Source organism: Raphanus sativus, chromosome 7, assembly GCF_000801105.2.
Source record: "Raphanus sativus cultivar WK10039 chromosome 7, ASM80110v3, whole genome shotgun sequence".
In the NCBI taxonomy this organism is placed as follows: Eukaryota; Viridiplantae; Streptophyta; class Magnoliopsida; order Brassicales; family Brassicaceae; genus Raphanus; species Raphanus sativus.
The window spans coordinates 25685391-25710397 of NC_079517.1; the positions used below are offsets into that span (position 1 = coordinate 25685391).

The 25007-nt window shown below is 28.4% G+C and overlaps 2 protein-coding genes across 2 annotated transcripts; both read left to right on the plus strand.

Annotated features, from left to right (window-relative positions):
• The first annotated feature begins 12298 nt into the window (after positions 1-12298).
• Positions 12299-16185, plus strand: LOC108834122 (phosphoglucan phosphatase LSF1, chloroplastic-like). The gene is made up of 4 exons (XM_056990652.1): positions 12299-12487; positions 12700-12803; positions 15565-15677; positions 15819-16185. Exons 2-4 carry the CDS (start codon positions 12735-12737, stop codon positions 15967-15969), a joined length of 333 nt encoding a protein of 110 aa, XP_056846632.1. The 5' UTR covers positions 12299-12487; positions 12700-12734; the 3' UTR covers positions 15970-16185.
• Positions 16186-17164: 979 nt separating this feature from the next.
• Positions 17165-19347, plus strand: LOC108831562 (uncharacterized). Its single transcript, XM_056991501.1, has 8 exons — positions 17165-17239; positions 17382-17435; positions 17938-18040; positions 18257-18312; positions 18393-18632; positions 18726-18833; positions 18925-18976; positions 19099-19347. The coding sequence occupies exons 1-8, from the start codon at positions 17165-17167 to the stop codon at positions 19152-19154; spliced, it is 744 nt and encodes a 247-aa protein (XP_056847481.1). The 3' UTR covers positions 19155-19347.
• The last annotated feature ends 5660 nt before the right edge of the window (positions 19348-25007 follow it).

The window sequence follows — 25007 nt, forward strand, 5'->3', positions numbered from 1 at the left end:
AGTAATTGATCATATTTTATATGTATTTTTATATAAGTAATCATATAATTAATAGTATTTTATACTTATTATCATATAAATAATCACATATATCATATTTTAAAAGGTTAATGTGAAATATAATAACCATATTTTAAGTTTGTTTATGAAATTGGACTTTGTATTGTGTCTTATATATATTGAAAACATTTTTTTAATAATGATTATTGGATAATATTTTAGTAAAAATAAAAATTTGAATATATGTATATTTTTGAATCAATTTTTGATATAAATCAACTTTAGATTATTATTTTGATTTGAAATATGTATATAATTTAAATTTTATTTTATGATTATTTTAGATAAAATATGTTTTTAGATAATTAGATTACCTCATTTTCGTATATTTTAAAGGTGGCCCAAATAGATAGTTTATCATAATATAATGGATTTCCGAAATTTCTCAATAACATAAATCAAAATTTTAATATATTGTTATCCATGTTTTTAAACAACATTATATTTTTTTATTGTTATTCATGTTTCCAATTAAACTTTTTTTTAATTGTTATTTATGTTTCCAAACGAACCTATTTTTTAATCTGATATCCATGTTTCAAAACACATTTTTTTTGAACTACTATCTATATTTCCAAACTAACTTCTTTTTCTTTTTAAAACTGATATTCATGTTTCCAAATAAACTTTTTTTAATCTACTATCAATATTCCGAAACAAACTTCTTTTTTGAAATTACTATCCATGTTTCCAAACAAACCTAATTTGTACTTTAGTTTTAATAATATAGATATAAAAATAGTTAATCAGTTTTTCATAACAAGTTGGAGCTACCACATATAATAAAAAGTACAATAAATTAAAATTGATAAGTATTCAAATATCTAATGAACACATTGAAATTAAATTATAAAAATAATAAGTTAAATCAAATTAGATTACATATCGATCACTTTTCGATTAAACTGGTAGCATCGGGTTTTAGCTATTTTGCGGGTTTATCAAATTTTTAAATAATGGTTATTTCTTCAAACCCAAACTGAACTATATATCGGTTTAATGGATTTACCGGTTCGACTGCTGGTATAGATAGAATACGGGTCTAGATTGAGTTTTAAAAGCGCGGATTTAAATACAAAAAGGTTAAATAGACAATGTTGTAATATTGTAAATGAAATTTCGTTTCATATAATATTCTGCGCTTTTAAAGCGCGGATCAAAATCTAGTTATCATTAAGAGCATGACTGGTTCAAACGCAGCGGTTGCGGGTACCAGAGTTTGCGGATGCGGGTGGTTGCGGTTCCAAGTGTTATGTAGCGTTTTGTATGACTTGTATAACGTTTGAAAATTGTTGCATTTGCGGGATATTTGTGACTGATTGATTATGTGATATTGCAGCGGTTTAATAATAAATTAATAATATAAACATATTATAACATTATAAAAATATAAAAACATACTGTTTTGATAAAATATAATAATAATTAATATAATATGTTTAATAATAATATTATGTTTATTTATTTAATTTTTAATTAGTTGAAAGTTATAATTTCAATATATTTTTGAAGATTTATACTAAAAAAATTAAAAGAATATTTTGGTTCATTTCTTATATATGTGTATATCTTTATATATGTATGAATATTGATTTTTAAAAATTTCTAATGAATAGCTCGTTTATAGTTTTTATAAAACAAATTATGATATTGTTTATGAATTTACATTACTATATAAAATGTGTATATATTTTTATTTATAATATTTTTATTTTTTATTTTAAAATATTTAGAAAAAAATATTTTATATTTTTTATCCATTCTCAACCCTCCGCAGCCGCAAACGCCAACTTTTGCGGTTTGAGGCGATTTGCGGATGCGGTTGAGGACGGTTGCGAATGGATAAAAAATATAAAATATTTTGAAAAAAAAATATTTTATATTTTTATCCATTCGCAACCTTTCGCAACCATCCGCAACCGCAAACGCCAGTTTTTGATTTTAATAGGTTTGGAATGGTTTGAAGCGATTTGTAGCTTTTTGTATAATTGTTTTGAAACGCTGTCTAAAATGTTATAACAACAAAATCTTATTGTTAATCTTCTAGATATTTTGTCAATATCGTTATCTTTTAAAAATATTTAAAATATTGTTTGTATATGCTCATTCCAAATATGCTATGTTTATACCCAAATGTTAAGAAATTTAACTTACATATATTAAATAGAGTAATGTTATAAATAGATGATATGTAGTTTACAATAGGCTGCAGCTGAATAAATAATTGTTAGTCTTGAAGGTTTGCACCATCTAAAATTATGTTATATCTATCTTATTAAAACAGAAACATTTTATTGGACCTAACATTTATTTTGTAAGTTTTTAAATTAAATACATCTTTATATTTTATAGTTAAACCTACATTAAATTACTAATGTTCCTTTCTTTATACTACTATCCATGTTTCCAAACAATATACTTATTTCTTTATACTTTTATCAATGTTTCCAAACAATATATTTTCTATACTACTATCAATGTTTCCAAACAATACAATAATTAATCTTAGTTATTTTATATATATCATTTTTTTTTTAAATTTTGTAGAAACGTTATAATTTCATAAATTGCAAAATAATGAACTTTAAAATTTGGATTATAAGATTACAAATTATGAAACTATTACAATTTAAATCCAATTAGATTACATATCGGTCATCCATCAGCTCAATCGGTTAATCTCGGGTTTTAGTGATTTTTTTTTAATATGAATATTTTAAAAACCTAAATTGAATTGTCAGATCTTCGGATTAACCGGTATAATCACAATCGGGTTGAATTTAAAAACACTGATTTAGCTGCAAAAAATATTTTAAATACATACTCTTTAAAAATTACCAAAATATTTGTTAAGTTATTAGTGATTTTTTTCATCGTAAAATATTCCGCGCTTCCAAAGCGCGGGTCAAAATCTAGTATGTGTTTATAGAAAGAGTATATAATATAATCAAAACCAAACAAACAATAACACAAAGCTCGCGTATAAAATATTTGAGATGGAAGAAGTTGCTAATGATTTTTGTGTGACATCCATTTTCAATTACCGTTTGATTTTTCGATCTTGTATTCCTAAGTTTAAATCTAAGATCTCTGTAAATTTTATTATGTTCACTACATTGTGTACCATTTGATTTACGTTAGAACCAACGATTGTAAGACGAAAATGTTCATTGACTTGTGTATATCTTTTAATGGTTTAACGGTTAAACAATCTAACATGTTTCATCGTATACAACCTAAACCCTAAATCTTAAACCCTAAACCCCTGGATAAATCATAAACCTTTGGTAAATCCAAAATGCTTGGATAAATTCTTAATATTAATAGTATCAAACTATTACTATTTTTATCACATATATATATATGTATGTATATCTAATTTAATACTCTAAATATATGAATTATATTTTTATATATTTAGTGAGGGTTTTGAAGAAATTGTTTTTTTTTGCATTTGGATTAATATATAGCTGTATATATACAAATTAATAGATATATATCATTATTTATCACATTAATAATTAAAATATAATTAATTTATTATTAAATTTCGTATTAATTAAATTATAGTCATTAGTTTAAAAATAATAAATTAGTTAGTTATCTCCTTAGTTTTAGGCATGATGTATATTTAATATTAATTAAGTTAAATATAACTAATTCAACGTTACAAATAATTATTTTTCAAAAATAAAAAGATCAAATGATCATGTGGATTATAAATATATTAACAAAATTAGTTGATGTGATTTAACATTATTTTATTTTGTTATAATTTATTACAATTTATATATTACTTTTGGTTTATTTTAAATAAATTTTATCTTTAGTATTCACATTATACATTTAAATACACATATATTTTAAGTCTTGATATGTTTTTATTTTATATCATAACTCTTAACTTGTTTAATATTGTTTAAAAAACTTGTTTTTAATATATTCAGTATGTGGAATGATAATAAAAACAAAAAAACAAAGTTAAGTATTTTTTCAAATGTTTTTAAAACATATAACGTTTCTTATATAAATATTTAATCAAACCGATTTTCTTTTGCACGTATGTAGGAATCAGTTGCATATCGAATAATATCTCACTATTTTATTATGTGATAATAATTAATGTATTTATTTTAGTTGGACTGTTATAATTTTTTTTTTTTGTAGTTCAAAACATAGTCGATAAATATTGCCCCTGTTTTGATAGTATTGATTGAAGGTATGTCAACTTGTTGTAATAAGTGACATAGCCGCAGTTATATTTGTTACAATTCTACATAAATGGCTTAAACTAAAGGTTTTAAGCATTATATATATATATTTAATCATAAAACAGATTACACGAAAATAGGTGATTGTTACCTGCGTTTTTAAAAAAAAATAAAAAACAATAAATCAAAAGCATAGCCTAAAATAAATGCAGTGGCATAAGATGGTAAATATTTGAAAATTCCAAGGGCACTTCAAAAAAGGGCCTTGTGTTTTAATAGTATAGATGATAGGGGGTAGGCATTTGGATACCCGTTCGGGTTCGGATCGGGTATTTCGGATTTTCGGGTATTTCGGTATAGGAGTATAATACCCGTTCGGGTATTTCTGAAATTCGGGTCGGGTTCGGGTATTTTTAGTTCGGATTCGGTTATTTCGGGTCGGATTCGGATATTTAGATTTTAAAGGAATCATTTTTAAGGTTCTTGTATTTAAAAATTTAGTTTTCGATTGACTGACTTTTTATTTTTTTAATAGATTGAATTACTAATAGACTTGGAGGTAAATTTCAAAAATAAATAGACATTCAAATTTCAAAAATAATTATATGTATATAATATACATATAATTACGGCTATTATTTGGCTATAATTATATGTATATTTCTTGTTCTTAGTGTGGTTATATGTATATAATATACATATGTATATGATATTCATTTGGCTATTATTTTTAGAATTTGGATGCAACTTTTGTTAATATATGAAACTAAAAGCTTGATATTCATTTAAGTGAATATCAAATCTTTTTCACCGTAATTATATGTATATTATATAATTTTAAAGTATGTGTGACATCAATATATTGTATCAATACTATTAAAGTTGAAGCATGCCCTATTGATATATGTTTAGTCCACTTTTTTATTTTATAACTGCTATGAAAGACACTTTTAATACACTTTTAAAAAATTAATATAACTGCTAATATCGGCTGACAAAATCGGGCCCATTATTGCATCAATATAATTCTTAATTGGGCTGGCAAAATCGGATCCATTACTGCATCAATTTTTTTTTTTGTCAAAACTGCATCAATATAATTTTTGTTTTTTTTGGACAAGCATCAATATAATTCTTAACTGCATTTTACGATTTGTTTCCTAACTGCATTTAGATTATTTATTTATTTTTAACAAGTTAAGATTTAAGACATACAAAAAATATCAAAACTCACGAATATTTATATATTAGTTTAACCAGTGTTTTAACCGGTAAACGGATTCCGGATTTTAGTGATTTTTTGCGGGTTTTCTTTGTTTTTAAATATTGGTTTTTAATAAAATCCAAATCAGATTTATTTTGAGTCATCAAATTTACCGATTCAACTGCAGGTCCAGATCGGATTTCAAAACACTAAGGATGGGACTTTGATTTTCGCGGTGATTCCGGTTCGGAATTTTTGGGTACAAATATTCTTAACTAATTACGTTATGTAACAACTAAGAAAAATTTATATGTTGCAAACTTTAGAAATAAAGTTTAAAAAAAATTTCTGAAATATATATGGATATGTGTGTAGCTATGCAACTTGGCATATTTAATATAATTACCAAAATTATATTACATCAAATTAAATTTAATTAATAATTAATTACAAATATAATAATAAATAAAATATAAAAATTAATTAAAAAAATAAGACAAAAATATACCCGCCCTTTAAAGGGTGGGTCAAAATCTAGTATTATATAATTTTAAAGTATGTGTGACATCAATATAAATATTTTAAATAAAATGAGATATGAAAACTAGAAATATAAAGTAAATATATATATGTTCGGTAATCTTTGGATATCCATTCGGGTTCGGATATTACCTGTTCGGGTTCGAATATTCAATCTCTCATAAATCGATACCGTTCAGGTATTTTGTTATTTCGGTTCGGATTTCGATTCGGGTTTTTCGGATCGGGTTTGGGTGCGGCTTCGGATATCGGGTAAAGTGCCCACCCCTAATAGATGATATCGATTACCAAATATATGCTAATCAATCCTAGCTAATGTTAGAATATCTGGCACATAATATAGTAACTAATTACTGATCTTTCTTGGTTAATTAATATTCTATTTATATTTTCCATATCTCAAGAGATTTCCACTGATGCAAAAAAATGATTTTCACTTAATTTTGAACTTTGGTTTTACCATCACAATAACCGGTTTCGTAATACTTTTTCGTAATCTATTCAAAACGACTTGACCACAAGATATAGCATCATCTTTGTCTACCACATATATGATTTCTGCGAACGTTAGTTAAATTGTAATCCAAGTACAAAGATCTTCGGCCTCAATACGGTCCCGGGTTCGATTCCCACTGGCCACACGGATATGGGTCCATTGCTTTCGACTCATTTGAATGCCCAGGAGAGGGTCTATCCGTGGGCTGTACCTCCACCCGGGGGTTAGGCTTGTGTCATCATTGACCCGGGTTTAACCCTTTTTGTTTAGCAAAAAAAAAAAAAAAAAGTACAAAGATCTATATAGGTGTTGTGATGAATTTTATTTGACACTATTTGTGATATTAAAATGGTTCACGTATGCCGTAGATGGGTTATAAAACCATCCCCATTGAGGGTTTTTAAGAGAAGTTCACACAAAAACCAAGAAAAAAATAGTACAATAATGTGTCTGCAGTGAACCGAGGTCGCGGGAGCTTTTCGCGGTGAACCGAGTTCATCACTATTCTGTGGGCCCCACGCCACGTAGCGGCCCACAACTGGTTCGCTTATGTTTTTTTATAATAAATCAAACCGAAAAACAAAAAAAATAATAAAAAAATATCTTTATGAACCCCTCTCACCAGTTCGTTGATGGGGTTGCTCTAATGCAGCATACTACAATAATGAGGATGGATGATATTTTGTGGCAATTAAATTCATATATTGGACTTACTGGTTGGTTAAATAAATGAATTGAATTTAGGAGATTTGGTTATAATGTTTGCGTCTGTTTATCAGCGTCGGTTAATCAATGTGATTGGTCAAATAAAACAATTGACTTTCAGAGGTTTGGTATTAATGATACCATCGATTTAGTTCAGTGGCATGCTATTGTAGTTTTTGTGAAAAACTCAGGACTATGTACTTTTTGTACTTCAGTTTTAATAGATTAGATATATATATAGTAGTCATAAATCTATACTAAGTTCGCTTTTAAAGTTCCAGGGAACGTCCACATGTGCGAAACAAACTTTTTCCAGAAAATGACACGTGACATTAGTATTAAAAAATAAATATACAATATAAGGAAAACTAAATAATAAGTCAATATACAATATAAAAAATAGAAATATTACATTAAACATCTATCGTATTATTATTATTTGATATAAAAACAAAAAAAAATAGAATAAGTAAATATACAATATAAGAAATAGAAATAAGTAAATATACAATATAAAAAATTAAAAATTAAATTAAACAACAACCTAAAAATGTATACTAAATCAAATATAACATTAAAATTATATTATAAACTTAGAATAAATAGTGTTACAAAAAAAAAACTTAGAATAAATAAAAATAAATTTGGAGCGTCTACATCAGCAAAATTGTTTTCTTCCAAAAGATGCGATGTGATATTATTACCAAATAAAAATAATAAACCAAAACTAAATATACAATATAAATAAAAATAAATAATAATTAAATATACAATATAAGAAATATAAATATTGCATTAAACATCTATCGTAATATTATCATTTGATATAAAAAAAATTAGAATAATTAAATATAAAATATAAGAAATAGAAATAAGTAAATATACAATATACGAAATAAAAAAATAAACGAAACATCTATCTGAAAATGCGTAGTAAAATAAATAATAAGTAAATATACAATATAAGAAATTAAATATTAAAGTACAAATTATTATAATATTAGAATAAGTAAATATAAAATATAAGAAAAATAAATCATAGGAGAATATAAACAATATAAGAAATATATAATAAAATAAAGAAAATTAAAATAAATAAATATACAATATAATAAAAGTAAATAATAAATAAATATAAAGTATAAAACATCTATCTGAAAAATATATAGTAAAATAAAAATAAATAAATATACAATATAAGAAATATACATATTACATTAGACATCTGTGGAAATATTACAGTTTGATATAAAAGCAAAATAATTAGAATAAGTAAATATACAATATAAGTAAAATAAATAATAAGTAAATATACAATATAAAAATGTAAAAACTGCATTAACATCTATCTGAAAAAATGTATAGTTTAACATTTTTATTATTTTCAAATATTTTTATAAGTAAATATACAATATAAGAAAAACAAATATACAATATAAGAAATAGAAATACTACATTAAACATCTATCATAATATTATCATTTGATATAAAATATGAAAAACCTAGAAATCGATCACTGATCCAATTTGCTCAAGAAAATTAGAATAACTAAATATATAATATAAAAAATAGAAAATATTCTATTAAGAAAAATAAATATTACATTAAAAATCTAACGTAAATAGAAACATAATTGTTACATTAAATATAGTAAAAGCCTTCTTTATATAGGAAAATATGTTTGAACAAGTTCATATGCAGATAGTGAAAAATCAACTCACATGAAGTGTTTCTTAATCACTCATAGTTTTTTTCATATCCAGACAAAAGTGTCATGCACATCCTGCAGAAAATGTAAATTTGCAAAAAAACATATCCATCATTCAATCTTCGAGTTATAGTGTTTGCAATTGGAAAGAAAATATAGACTAGAGTATATTTTGAATAAAAATATATGGTTTTCAAACGAGTAAGATGGAGAGATTGGCGAGTGAAAAATTATGGATTTTTTACCACGCACATTATTGTTTTCAGTCTTCTTCTTTTAGCTCATTTTCTTTAAGAACAAAAAGAAAAAAAATATAATGAGTTACGACTTTTTAGAATGATGCAAATAGTATTGAACAATAACTAAGAAACAAAGTCTAAATCTATCATAAACAAACACACCAGCCATAAACACACACAAGCAATGTTAAGACACAACTAAATCTATCAAAAAAAACTGCAACAAAAAGGAGTCAGAGACGCAACCAAATATATATAAACAAACACACCAGCCATATATACACAACCACGATTAATATTACCAAAAAAAAAAAACTGATTGCCATGATTGAGGAAGAACATGAACAAGGTGGAAAGCGAGAAGATAGATGAAGGAGAAGAGCAAACTATGCGCTTAAACCGTTTCTCTACACCAATATTTCTTTACTCTTAACTCTCTAAATTAGTTAGAGAGACCCTTTTTGATACAGATCATAATTCAAAATTTGATTGTGTGAAATTTGAAATTTTTCGCGGAAAATTTCAAGAAGCAAACACATAAGAGAAGATAAAATTATTTTTTTTTTGGAAAAAATGGTTTTTTTGAGTCATCGATAGAGGATGAATTTCCACGACAAAGGTAGATGATGGCAAGCTTAGTTTACGATAATACTCTTTTACTTTTTGTGTGTGACTGTGTATAAAAGTGAAAGACAATTTTGAAATTTTAATATTAGATTTATATTAAAGCTACAACTATTAGTTAGATGTTTCTTTGTTAAAAATAATTGAAGTGACATATTGTTAGAAACTAGAACAAACTTTAAAAAATAATTATATTTTTGGTTTTTAATTTAATTTGTAAAATAAGTAGACAAATTTAACATGATAATAATAATATAACAACTAATTGGCCAAAAGCATACGCTATTAACTATCAATCTATTTTCTTTCTTTTCACTTCTTTTTGAAATTTTCTTATTATAAAAGTAAAATATAATCACACACGTGAAAAGGAAAAAGTGTTGATCAAATAAAATACATTTAAGAAAATGTTATCTATTCTACATTTCTACGTATGGTAAAAAAAATGTGTTGATCGAGTTCAATTTTAAACAGAAAAGACCTTCACTGGTTTTGAATACTAATTAAATATTGATTAGGACAAATATATATAGAGAGAGGGCAGGGAATAGTCGTTATTCAACATGTATAAGATACTAGATCATGATCCGCACGACCGCGCGGATTTTATTTTTTATTTTTAACATATAACATATATTCTATAATAGTTGATACAATTTGGAATTTGTCCTTTTCACATAATGTGGTTTTATATAATTTTGAGTTTGTCTAAAACATATTGTTTAAGAACAATATTAAAACTGTTTTTTCTATTAATAATTTTTCATTGGTGTATTAGAGATATACAATGAAACCTCTATAAATTAATAATGTTGGGACTATACCAAAACTATAATTTTTATTAATTTATAGATATTATTAATTCATCGAGATACTAATTGAACCAAAAACTCAATTTGAAACTATGAAATTATACTAATTTATAGAGATATTAATTTATATATTATTAATTTAAAGATGTTATACTGACTGTATAGTGAAAACACTAATATAATATCAACCAATACGATTTGGTTTTGACATTGTGTTTTTGGGGTTTTTTTCTAAAAATTCTGTGAATGTCCAATGATGAATACGAAGACAAGTACTTGTATACACATTTTAGTGGGAGAAAATGTATATTTTCTAACCTATTAAATCAGATATAATAAATACAAAATCTCTTGACATCGAGATTTTATGTATAGTAGAATAAACTTGGAGAAGAGGGTTTTCCATATTCATGATTTTTCAAATCTGACAATTTGATTGTGAATATTTGATTGTAACCGAGATTTTAGGCATAGTAGACTCAACTTGGTGAAGAGGTTTTCCAATAATCGTTTTTTAAGTATAAATTGATGTTTCTGTTATTGAAGTAAGTTAGTGTATATGCAAAGCAAACCTCGATTATTTGAACATCTAAGAAAATATATTATGATATCTTTATTATTGAGTTTCAAAAGTTATGTATCAAGCTATTTAAAATTTTAAGATTCATCAGTATTTGATTCCAAATAATTGTTTTTTTTAATTAAAAGGGGTTTTGTTTTAAGATAATTATAGTTTAATGATGGGAGGAAACGTGTTCTTAAGTTATTTGGTTAATTGAATCAATTGTTTAGGAAATAACCAGACCAAAATAGTCAAAATTGTATAATGACTGGCTAAGGATTCGTGTAAAAAAAATGATTCATGTAATATTTGTATCTTTTTGTCAACCTACTCAGTTTAAGTTTGTATAAGTTGATGACAAAAAAAAGGATTAGCGTAATATTTGTATTTTTTTTTTGTCAATCTACTCGTGTAATATTTATATTTTTAATAACATGTGTAATATTTATTTTTGTTTCTATCTATTTATATTTTTATTTTTAAGAACTTAGACTCGTGTTATATTTATATTGGAGACATTTATTGTATTTATTTGACTATAATAAAGGAGAGGGATTATTATATTTTTACTATGATGTAATATAAATATGATAATGTGAGTATACTCTAACGAAAAGAACAGATATTTTGTTTAATAGATGCATAGACATAGATCTTATAGTGGAGTTAAATGATAGATAGTTGATATTAAACTCTTTAAGAAAATATTTAAATGAAAGGTTAGACTAAGAATAATAATGTAATGTCCAATTTAAAAATCCACCAAGAAAAAGTTATAATGTTTCTGTTTTAATAAGATAGATGAGTCATGTTTCTGTCAAGCTTTGCTTTGATTTAATATTGTACTTTCTTCCTTCTCACTTTCTTCGATTTGTGTGGACGTGAACTAATCACGCCGAGATTTCATTTAACTCTTTAATTAATTATTTAAGTAATGCTATAATCTTAATAAGCAAGTTATTATTTTAATCTTTGTAATAAAATACTACATATTTTCATTAAAAATTGTATACATATGTTTTCACATATATGTATCCTGCCACCATGGTCACAAGCCACAACAACCCTATAAAAGAAAACAGTTGTTGATCAGTCGTGACAGAAATAAACACACATGCATAACTACAAACAGAAGAAAAATAGAAAGAACTGATCAGAAGAAAAAAATGAAGAAGACAGGGAGAGGGAAAGAAATAACATCACAAAAAGAAGAAGAAGGAAGACTGAGGAAAGGGCCGTGAACTATGGAAGAAGATTTGATCCTCTTTAATTACATCCTTAATCATGGTGAAGGTCTTTGGAACTCCGTCGCCAAAGCCTCTCTGGTAAACCAAAATCATATATACTTTAATTATCTTATTTATGTTTTATATTAAAAAGTTTGTACAATTATCAAAAATAGGTTGAGATAATTGGTTATGTTTCTGATGATAAATTCCATGTATATAATAAGGTCTAAAACGTACGGGGAAAAGTTGTAGGCTCCGGTGGCTGAACTATCTCAAACCTCATTAACTGATATTTATTTTTATCACAGACCTGCAATTGCTTGGGCAACAGGATCTAATTGCAATGGTGGACGATGGCAAACATGATGAACCTCCAACACACGCTGTCACCTTTGTGTGGAATGGACATGAGGTGACTATTGCTTCACACGCTTTTATTATTTGTTCTTGCAGGAACCTCATCATGATCTGTAAGGTTAATAAAAACTCGGATGGCCTCTATGTTTTAAGTTAAATGGAGGTTTACTAAAATAACATCAAATTTTGATATAATTACTAGAATAACATATAAATTTTTTTAATTACTATATTATTTTTTATGCCCAAAATGCCCTCATTTTCTTTGTTAACAAAAAAAAAATTTAAAAAAAAAATTACAGAAAATATAAATAATTTCGCAATATATAAATAAGTCTCCTGTTAAAAATCTGCAATACTTTACGGTAGGTTTATTATTGCTTAAAAGATTTATTTTTTTCCACAGACTTTTTATAGCAGACTTTATATCGTTGCAGACTTTTAAAGAAAAGTCTACTGCAAGTTATGGTTGATTTAATTTTAATAGCAAATTTGTTTTTAATTGGCAGTTTTTTATAGCAGACTTTCGTAATTTGATGGCATATTTCTAATATTTCAAAGACTTTCGTACCGGGAAGCATATTTTTCTCACATACTTTTCATAATTTGGAAGACTTTCATGTCGATGAGATCACATACTTATATTTTTTTCGTTTATAAAACTGCAAACTTTCCGAATCAAGTATGCTTTGTTGCACACTTGTGAGTTAACAAAACAAACTTTTATGTACTAGCAGACTTTAACATACTGAACCATACGTTATGGCAGACTTTACCATACATGGCAGACTTTCAAGGAATTTGATGTTGTAGCAGACTTATCCGCGAAAATCGGTTTACTAATTAAAATTAGGAAATTCTGGGTTACTAATTGAACCAAATCCGACCACTAACCGGAACAGTTATTAAAATCTAGGTTTAGCCGTACTCTTTTCTTCTCCAAGTTATGTCTTTCTCCAAGTTACGATGTCTTGTTTTTGACAATTGATTTCTTTCAAAATAATCCCCAAAAATTGATGATGGATGTTAAAGTCGTTTGTGGCCAGTGGTTATTTGAGAAGGATAAATGGATGTTTCACGTTGATAGCAGAAGAGGAAGCAAAGTAATTCCAGTGAATGATGACACAAGCTTGGAAAATATGATTAACATGGTTTATGAGGACTACAGATTAGATAGAGGCCATGTCAATCTCGACTTGAGTTACATGCTTAGCAGAAAAAACTTGATGAAGCTAACTCGTGACACACCTCCAGTTAAAATTAGGAATTTTCAGCAATTTCAAGGTTTCATCCATCTACAGAAGTCTGTCCAAGTTCATCTATGTGTGGAAGTCTCTTTAAGAAGCAACATGAAAACGACGAAGACACAGACACTGATGGAAATCCAATCTGATTATAATCATGATGAAGACACAGGCACTGACGGAGAACGATTTGACTATTGCGATGATTCAGATGATGCTACATCAGATGATGAGGACTTTATAGCGTACGGATTAACTCCAGAAGTAGAGACAGAGATGAAGAAGGAGTGCAAGCCAAATATTTGGTCAGCGACAAAATCAAAAAAGGCTAAGGTAGTCACTCATGTTAGGCAACAACTGGATTCTATAGATATAGTTGTTGGCCAAAGTTTTGACTCCAAGTCTGCAATAAAAACACGACTTAAGATCTTGACGATAGTGCAAAAATTCGATTATGATGTCGAGTACTCAACGCCGACTCTTTTAATCGTAAAGTGTTGGATTGGAGGCTGTAGTTGGAAGTTAAGTGACAGTTGACAGGTGACAGTTGTGATTCATGCTTCGATGTTGCAGTGGGCATTTTCCCTCTTGATACAGTCTTTTTGGATATGTTTTCGGACAGCCCGATGTACTCATCTCTGTTAAAAAAATGTAGAATGTAATAAGAGAGACACTCAAAACAATATTATGCAGAAACATATGAAAACCGAGTTAGACAATTAGTTAATCAAGAGGGATTGATGTAACTCTTATCTAAATTTTCAAACATATAACCCAATGAAAAATAAAAAAACTTCTACTTTATTTAATCAAGTATATGAGTGATTAGTAAATCAAGTTAAATCAAGTTCAACTCTTTATCAAAGCAATTTAGACAATCTGGAAAATTGCTTCAAATATGAAAATCGATTTACACAATCTATGGCTTTACGAATGATGAACACGATTAACAACTCTTTAGCAAAGAAATTCCAGTTTACTGATAGAAAAAAAAAAGGTTTCAAAAGACAGAGGGATGGACCTTTGATGACAGGAGATATGAATATAAGTGATTCAAGTGGAGATAAGCTTCTAGGAGTGACGAATCAACACAACCCAGAATTTCAGAAAGGAGACTGGGGAGTTTAGGGCTTTTGTTGCCCACATGGTGAGATTCAAGCCAGAGCTTTTTGTGGCAGAGAAGGGTGAGAAGAAGATCAATTCTCAGCGTAATCAAATCGACGCTGGGTGAGAAGAAGATCGACGCAAGAGATTGACGAGTTTAGGGTTCATGTCGTGGGGGGAAAGGGGGCTTTTCTCTGTGTGTTTGGTTTCATCGTCGTTAACGAAGAGAATGTTTTCCTGTTTTTTTTTAATAACGTGAGAATGTCTTTTTTATTTGTTTCCTTTTTCTAATATATTTATAATTGTTTAAAAATTAGTTTAATATATTTGAGGATTGGGTATTTTAGACTTTAACTCACTTTTTCTGTTTTTTTTTTTTGGTATGTTATTCTAGTCATTAGTTGAAAGATTTGTGTTATTCTAAGTAATTTCCCTTTAAGTTTTGCACCTCGGTTTGCTATGTAACAGGGGGAGGATGTATTGTTGGTTGGGGATTTCACTGGAAACTGGAAAGAACCGATAAAGGCAACGCACAAGGGTGGTCCACGTTTTGAAACAGAAGTTAGGCTTTCACAGGGAAAGTAAAGTCTAAGCTTCTTTGACCATTTTTACCATTTGTACTTATTCTCAAGAAACGTTCCATAATCTTCGAGCAGTTGGTTTCGAGGGATCACGAGGGTGTTCTAGTTTTATAACATCGGTGATCGTTGACAATGTGGCAGATACTACTACAAGTATATAATCAACGGTGATTGGAGGCATTCAACAACTTCACCAACGGAGAGGGATGATCGAGGAAATACTAACAATATAATAGTGGAGGGGCGGATGGACGTTGTTGACTACGGGGGCACGTGCCCCCTACTACTTTAAAAAAAAAATTGTATATAATAATAGTTATGTATATATAAAATTGCAGGATAAGTAAGAAATGTAGAACACTATTATTATATGTCCATAAGTCTAATGTAGCCCAAGATAAGTTTAGTTTTAAAAAACCCAATCAAAACTAAAAAAAAAGTTAATAATGGAAGTTTTTAATTTTAATCTAGTATCACGACACTAACTATGGGCGGATACTTTTTTCGATATCCGAAGCCACACCCGAACCCGATCCGAAAAATCTGAACCGAAATCCGAATCGAAGTATCAAAATATCCTAACTCGTATTGATTTAAGAGAGATTGGATATCCGAATTCGAACGAGTAATATCCGAACCCGAATGGATATCCGAAAATATCCAAACATATGTATATTTAACCTTATATTTCTAGTTTACTCCTTTCATTTTATTCAAAATATTTTTATTAACATTATACATAGTTTAAGTTTATATAATATACATGTTAAGCTTTTGTTTTGTGCATTAGCAAAAATTGTATCTAAAGTTCTAAAATAATAATCAAATTAATGTTTTTTATTTTTTAAATTATATCTCCAAATCTATTAATCATTTAATCTATTAAAAATTAAAATGAAAAATAAGTTAAATTGTATCTGAAGATGATTTGTCTTCTCCAAACAACAACACGTTGAAGTTGATTTGGAGAATTTACCTAGTGATCCTGGAGATAGGAAAAGGATATAACCGAATTTCCTTTAAATCAGAGAGATGAGGTAAGACGCAAATATCTTATGAGAGATCCTTGTCAACCTCGTGGTCATGAATTTCCTAAAACATTGTTTAAAAGTAAACTGAGACAATTCAATCTCGCTTGATTTGATCTCTATAACGATTAGTTAGAATATAGTAAAAAAGGATAAAGCATTTTGTTTGATCTGCTACTTGTTTAGAGATTACACTGAAAACAAATGTGGAAGATGTTTTTCAGTGATGAAAATCGTGAAGACTAGTTTGCGGAACCGGATAAGTGATCAGTTTTTAAATGATTATGTTATTTGTTTTTGTTGAAAAAGAATTGTTTGAGAAAATAACAAACGAAGTAGTAGTGAAAAGATTCTAGAATAATGAATCTCGTAGAATAAATTTGTAAGATACATTTAGTTATGAAACTTTTTTTCCTTTTATATGAGTTAATTATTCTATTGAGGTGCCCCCGATTAATTATGGTTCTGGATCCGCCACTGATAGTGGTTGGAGATGTTGCTAACGTCAGGCCTACTATTCAACAACCAAGAAAGGTTAGTAATTAAACTATGAAGTATGAACTAGTCAGTTTCTTGATACAGTTGAGAAAAACTTGGATATATGATAAATAATTGGTATTTGAAAACATTTTATCTGAAGAAAGCTCTTAAACAATGTTGTTGTTTTTAATTGCAGGATGCAAATATCATAAAAGTGATAGAGAGTGCTGACAGAGAGCGAAAGGTTCAGGTTGACAAAAGCAGCTCGTTGTATTGCATTCTCAGTCTATCCAATTAGACTCTGCCCAAAATAGTTTATTTTCAAAAAAAAAAAACAAAATTTCTGTTTATTTATGGCCATAAACCAAATATATTACTACTTCAACAACGAAGGAAAAAAATACATAGTAAACACAATGTAAAATGAGTTATTTGGTTATTCAGAGAAAAATTAAGTAACAAGAATAAGAAGATTTTTCTCCAATTATAATCATACTGGTGAGAGTCAACTGGTTAACCAAAGTAAACCAATGGTTTGGAGTAAGAAGACGTGGTACTATAATTGTTCCTAAGTTAATGGATTTGTCTTTCTACTAGTTCTCAGTTCTCTGAAGTCTATCATATCACATTACTGAATACTGCGTGTGTTATTAACTGAAACAAAATAAATATAAATCGATGAGAAGGGGCCGTGAACAATAGTTCCATTGGATCTAGAAAAGGCCCAAAGGAGAAGTATTGGGCTCGTTTAGATTAGGGGTGGAGGGTTCTCGTTTATAAATATAAACCTAAAGGAGACGTGGTCATCCTCCACTGCTACACTTGTTTACTCTCTTGAGCGGCACTCGGAATCAGGTACGTAGAGAAAATTTCCCAGCCGTCGTGAGAATCCTAGATTTGTTTAGCCTCCTTGCTCTTTTATTCTATCGAAAACTCAGATCGAATCATTTTACGTGTTTCGCTTTGCTTAGTTATCTATTTTGACAGTTGTACCATGCATATGATGTTAGATCTTTCTGTTACTTGTTAGCATCTGTTAGCTCATCTTACTATTCAATTACTATTTTGCAGGAAACCCTTTTGCTTTGCTTGCTATGGCTCGTCGTGAGGATCGTTCTCTTCCCAAAGTATCTCTAAGCCTCCCTCTCTTTTTGCATTATTTTTATTTAACAATAATAATAATATTGTGAAATGTAATAATCATCAGGACTCATATTGTACCATCGAGTTTGACGGTGCTTCAAGAGGAAACCCAGGAAGAGCTGGTGCAGGAGCCGTTCTCCGTGCTCCAGATAACACTGTGATATACTCTTCTCGCGAGGGTTTGGGGGTTGCTACAAACAACGTTGCTGAGTATCGAGCTCTCAATCTTGGCCTCGAGTCTGCTCTTAACCAAGGCTTTACAAATGTGCGCGTCCAGGGTGATTCACAGCTCGTCTGTAAGCAGGTCCAGTTCCGACTCTTTTTTTATGTGTGTTCCAGTCTCCTTTTGTGTTGTGTTGTGTTGTGCTGTTAGTAAATCTGACTAATTGGCAAGCAGGTTCGAGGTGAATGGGCAACCCGAGACCCGAAAATGACTCAGCTTTGTGGACAAGCACAGGAGCTTATGAGTCAGTTTAACTCATGCGATGTTCAACACGTTCCCAGGGTAACGCCCCCTGATTCTGATCCCATTCAGTAGTTAACTTCACTGTTAATACATTCGATGGAAATTAACTGTTAGCTGTGTTTGTTTGTAGGAATTCAATTCAGCGGCCGATGCTCAAGCTAACCGTGCGACCAATCTGGCAGGTGAGTTAATTAGTCTGTGATTTGTTTAAAAAAGGACATGGATTCCAGTTTCTTTTTTTCTTATTATTATAGTAACCGAGGGTTTTGTGTTTTCTTTTCATGTGAATTCGATGCGTATCTAGAGGGTGAATATCAGCAAGATAATGCAGGCGGCCGCCATGGAAGAAGGGGATACTAATATCGAATATGCATATTCCTGTTTTCTTGTTTTTGGGATCATGTCTTTTTTTAGCATGTGCTATGTGTTAACATGAACACGATGCTCTTCTCTCTCTCTCTCTCTTTTGCTTTGTCCCACGGCATGTTGACTTCCCAAGAACATGTCTATGTCGTCTAGTACTTTATTCTATTCAATAATTTTCCAAATATAATACTGCTTTTTTAATCCCCTTACTTGTTCTAAAACGCGGACGCGTTACCGAAAACTCGGACGCAAAATCGTTGATCCGTGGGTCACCGTGGCGAAAAGGTGCTAGGCGGTGAAGCGAATTTGTCTGGATTAGCGGCGTAATTGAGCAAATCGGCGCTTAAATGTGTAAAGCGTTCCTTTGTTTCCTTAAAAAATTTCGAAGCCCAGAATTTTCTCTTCCTAGAAAACGTTAACCTTTCATTCTCAACCTCAAATCAAGTGAATCCAAACTGAATATAATCTTGTTTGTGAATTCGAGTGAGTAAGTAATCTAAAATTTCCTTGCAGAAATCAATCGCAAGCCATAAAAGAATTGGGGAAGAAGATGATTTTAATCACAACTTTGCCATTAGTTATAAATATTAAATAAAAAAATAAAAAAGACGCTAACACTAGTGTCGAACACGTGAACTATAAGTTAATAACATGGCTCATATTCCACTAAGCTACGATATCATATTTGTTAAAAGCAATAACCACGACATATATATTATTCATAACCTATTTGTTGTTAACTATTAAGAATTTGTTAGTTTTGTTTGGACTGTAATTTTTATTGTAATCTAATTGACATGTATTTATAAATCTATAACTTTTAGTATAAATGATGTGTCTTTCATAAATATATATTAATCAAAATTTTGTATTATATGTATAAAATGTGACGTTATACATAAAAAGTACAAAAAATTCTTCTCCGCGTATTCCCGATTTTATCCCGCGTTTTCAATAAATCGGTAGATCTGTGTGTGCCGCACACGTAGCGCCTAACGAGTTTCTGAACAAGTTAAAAAGGAAGCAAAAAAAAGAAAAACCTTCAAATAATACTATATTTACAAAACTGCCATTATGGCGACGTGTCAGATAAATAGAGCTTCTTAGACTGCTTTTGAAAACAACCCCACTCACCCTAGCAATTTACTATTATTGCCACTAGGATAAACTCGTCCTACGAGCGGGCGAATATATAAATTATCAATACATATTTATTTTAGATTTATTTAACTAAAACTATTATTGACAATTATAAATTCTTACAATAGTTTAACTATTCATTTTACTATATTAAAAATATAATTATTTTCTTTCAGTTTTGATATACACATAAAAGAAGTAACTTATTCACTATAACTAAAAATATTTTAAGAATTATATTTCTAAATATACATGTTTGTTAGAATGTTATAGGTATTAATATTATTATTATTATTATTATTATTATTATATTATTATTATTATTATTTATTATTATTAATATTATTAATATTATTATTATACATCAACATAATTGATTAGAATTTTGAAATAAATTTAACTGATTTTTTTGTCACCAAAATAACTAACTTATTAAATATATTTTTTGAAAGAATTTTATTATATATGTACTTATATTGATTATAATTTATTGTTGAATAAAATTGTTTCTTTTGTTTATCAAACAAAGGGCATTCTTTGTGTCAACGTACTTGTTTTGCTTGCTGAATCAGATGGAAATAAATCATTTGCAGGAAATACAGTGACACATTGATCAAGCTTATCTAGAAACAATTTACATATACTTATCCGCGATGCAAAACCGAAAAAAAAAATTGCTCCACAAACAACACCTAATAAAATTGGTAAAATACTATTGATCCTTTTGCACCATCAATTTTAGAGATTCTCTCATTCTACAATATAGGTAGATGAGATTGGAGTATCTGAAACGTAGGAAAGAAAACAAATAAAGTAAACTTTTACAAAGAAATATGAATATGAATTCGAAGTCCTAGGTGAGAAAATGCTTGACATCAATGTTGCATACTCTCAAGTTTCAAAAAAATACGGATCAAAAATACCTCAAGTTGTTTTTTTTTTGAACTGAAAAATACCTTAAGTTGTTGTATTGTGCATCTCTTTTTCCTCTACATATTCCCCCTAAAGGTTTTAACCAACTTTGACCCTTATTTAGATTTCAGAAAAAGAGATTTGGTTTTCAAATAGTATACGTTCAACAGCTGAAACTGAATAGTTAGTCTAAAATTACTCCCGAGACAATTTAAAGGTACATAATTGCATCAACGGAAAAAATACTATTATTCCAATATATTTGTATCATAATATGGATTGAAATCTCTAGAGACTACAGAGCAATATTGTGTTTCTCATCAAGACAACCAAGAACCCAACCATATTTACAATCACCACCTATCACCTATCAATATCATCATTGCCACACGCTTGACAAATCCAATTCCCATTGCTAAAGGATGAATATGTATATTACTCACCAGTATCTTCATCATTCTCTTCATTCTCTTTCCATTCATCTCATTTTACTGCAAACTTCTCCAAACACACCAAACTGTACCGTACAACTTGACGGGGTTTCACTTCCGTCAGATTAAATACCTGTAACTGTATTAACCACTATGAGGTCAGAAAACAAATATAATTATTATAAAATCGATCAAACAACAACAATCCAAGTAATAAAGTTTCTACTTTTTCATGATAAAATCAAACATCATTATTTAACAGCACGTTAAAGGATTTGAATGTGACCTGCCCAACCAAATATATTACACAATATCATTCACTGAGTTATATATTAACCAAACGTTGGCTTTACAGAATTTTCACTACACATATTTCTCCCCAATACTGAATATCGCAATACGGTTGACAGAAGTCAGGGTCCTAGTCTAATGTTCATGGGTCAATGTACAATAAGTTTGTTAAGACGTTGTGTCTGTCATTAACTTTCAAGAACTGTCATGATCAGAATTGACCAAGTTTCCTCTAAAGTGGTTTTCCGGTTTTCCTGTTTTAAGATTTTACCTTAACTTAATGTAAATAGGGAAGTATTCTCCATAGCCACACATGAAAAAAATGTATTCTATTTGCCACACCAAAATTCTACTTGCCCCATTTTTTTTTTCATATTTCTCTTCTCTTTCTTACCCTTAATATTATATTAATATCTCATACCCACTATATTTTTTAAAATTAAAATCAAATTCAGACCTCACTTTCCTCTCTCCTCTCTCTCTTCCCCCCCATTATGTCGACCATTTCCCCCATAAATTCTCTCATAAAATCTCAAACCTAACATGCGGTCCCCACACCAATCCACATATCTCCTTCCCACAGCTGTTGCTTCATGTCTCCTTTCTCCCATCTTGTTTCCTCTTCTCCAACCAGAAACGATTTTTCTCATATTCTTACATCCATTGGCGATTTTGAAGGTTTTTTTTGAAGGAAATTGATACGTTTTTTTTCACGAAATTCTCATAATAATATACTACTTATGTTTTATGTATGATGTGAAACGAAAAATATCAACATTTTGCTGTAAAAATCGTGAGAGTTTTGAAAGAAAAATTAAAATAATGTTTGAAGAAGATTTTGTATTGTTCTCTATTTTTAACACGGTTTTGAAAGAAAAAAAATATGAAAATTGTGTTAGACGATAATCTGGGTTGTATAACACATTATTAGTTGATTAAAAAGACTTAAACTGATGAAAAACTAAAGTTTTAGGTAAAAATGAAAGTTTTAGGTATATTGTTATGAAAAGGGATGTTTAAGGGCAATTTTGTATATTTTTTCTTATTTTGCACTGTTTTAAACCATAATAATGCATTACAATAGTGGTAGACGATATTATGGGTTGTATAACACCCTCTTGATCAATTATAAGTGTTAAATCGAGAAAAGCAAAAATTTATAAGAACTATTGGAACGACTGGTATTACTAAAGTGAAAGTATATTACTTGTATTACTGGAACGACTATGTACCAAATATCTTAGACAACTTAGATTCTTTAAATAGTTAACTAATCATAATTTTTTTTTTCAGGGAATTATATGGCTTCTCCCATTACAGTCATATGTTTTGACTATAGAGGAAGTTACATCAAGCATGGGCCTGAGATAAAGTGGATCTCAGGAGAAGATCAAATTCACACTCTAATGATGAAAACATCTGTGGAAGAGGTTACATATTCTGAATTGGTTGATAGTATATGCAGAAAGATTAAGGCAAATGGAGATGGGATGCTGAAGATTAGTTATTTTCCAATGGTGTTGTATTCAAGCATACCATCATATATTAGGACTGATGAAGACGTTTTGGGTTATCCTGAAAGCAGCAGACCACCATGGATGTTACATATGGTGGTCTGCTGCTTTCAGGAGATGATGATGGAACTGATGATGAAACTGATGATAGCTATGTTGGTATTTCTGATGGAGAGGATACTGATAAAGATATACTATGTGTAATGTGAACTACTAGTACTGCTAGAACTACTATGTGTAATATGAACTACTAGGAACTACTTTGTACTACTCTGAACTACCGAAAAACTACTCTGTATTACTATTTCTTATGCATGTTTCTAAGAACCTTAATTTTCTTCTTATTATTTATTTTTAAAAGATGAATCTCGTATATTACGTGATTATATGTCCATGCATGTGTTTATTTGTCAAAATAGACATAAAATACTATTAAAATCTCAAGTTGGTAGAAAATTTCTCATTTCAATAGAAAACACTCTTATACTTCCTAGTAAATGTCTTGATGGGAAGGCCATCATGAGATGAATTTCAGAAAACACATATTTTCTGAAATTTGTTTCTTCCAATGTGTTATATACAGTCTAAAACTGTCTAAATATATTGGTATTACTAATTAATTTAGTTTAATGACGTTGTATTACTAAAAAATGTTATAATTTGCAAAAATATTACTATGAAGAGTGAAGTATTACTATTACCTTGAGTACTACTAAGAGTAAGATAAATATCACTTTAATATTCAAACATGTTTGTTTAAATAAAAATGATAATTATTATATATTGTGTTGTTATCTTAAAATAATTTTTTCTGTTATATTTTTTTCTGTGAATTTATTATATAGTGAAAAAGGAATTTATTTTAATACTATTAATTTTTTAAATAAGATAATTCTTATATATTGTGTTGTTATCTTAAAATAATTGTTTATTATAAAAGTTAAAATAAGATATAAAACAATCTATATATACTATTATTTGAGAAGTGAATTTGTTTATTTTTTATGCTCTGCATAATTATAGATTTAGTCATATTTATGCTTAACTATTAATATTATTAAATAATTTTAACTGCTAATTTATTATTATTTTGAAAATAGTTAAAATATTTTAAAGACAATAATATCATAATATCACCCAAACTACACATTTTCAAGATTTTGTTTCGACGAAAGTGTTATATATGATCAAAATTTTATTGATGACTAATATGCTTACAATTAAAAATATGCTTAAAATTCTTGATGATTAATATGCTATATAAGTTAAAAATATAACACATAAAAATTCAAATGAACAAACTTCTAGTTTTAAATACCGTGCTATATAAGTTAAAAATAACAAAGCTTCAAATTTTAAACATACAAAACCAATTTTGTTACTGGTTTTAAAGACTGTGTGTGCTATAAAAGTTAAAAATAACAAATTTTCAAATTTTAAACATACAAAAGCCAATTAAAATAAAAAAATAAATTAAACAAATTATTTTAATAATATTTAATTATCAATTAATTTTAAAATAAATTATTTATATAAATTATTTTTCCTCAACACAAACA

Bases quoted from the DNA above. Each gene is read 5' to 3' on its own strand.
- LOC108834122 (XM_056990652.1), top strand. From the start codon at position 12,735: ATGGTGGACGATGGCAAACATGATGAACCTCCAACACACGCTGTCACC. The intron at 12,804-15,564 runs GTGACTATTGCT...GCTATGTAACAG, and splicing joins TTGTGTGGAATGGACATGAG to GGGGAGGATGTATTGTTGGT. The intron at 15,678-15,818 runs GTAAAGTCTAAG...ACAATGTGGCAG, and splicing joins GTTAGGCTTTCACAGGGAAA to ATACTACTACAAGTATATAA.
- LOC108831562 (XM_056991501.1), top strand. From the start codon at position 17,165: ATGGTTCTGGATCCGCCACTGATAGTGGTTGGAGATGTTGCTAACGTC. The intron at 18,041-18,256 runs GTACGTAGAGAA...ACTATTTTGCAG, and splicing joins TGAGCGGCACTCGGAATCAG to GAAACCCTTTTGCTTTGCTT. The intron at 18,834-18,924 runs GTAACGCCCCCT...GTTTGTTTGTAG, and splicing joins ATGTTCAACACGTTCCCAGG to GAATTCAATTCAGCGGCCGA.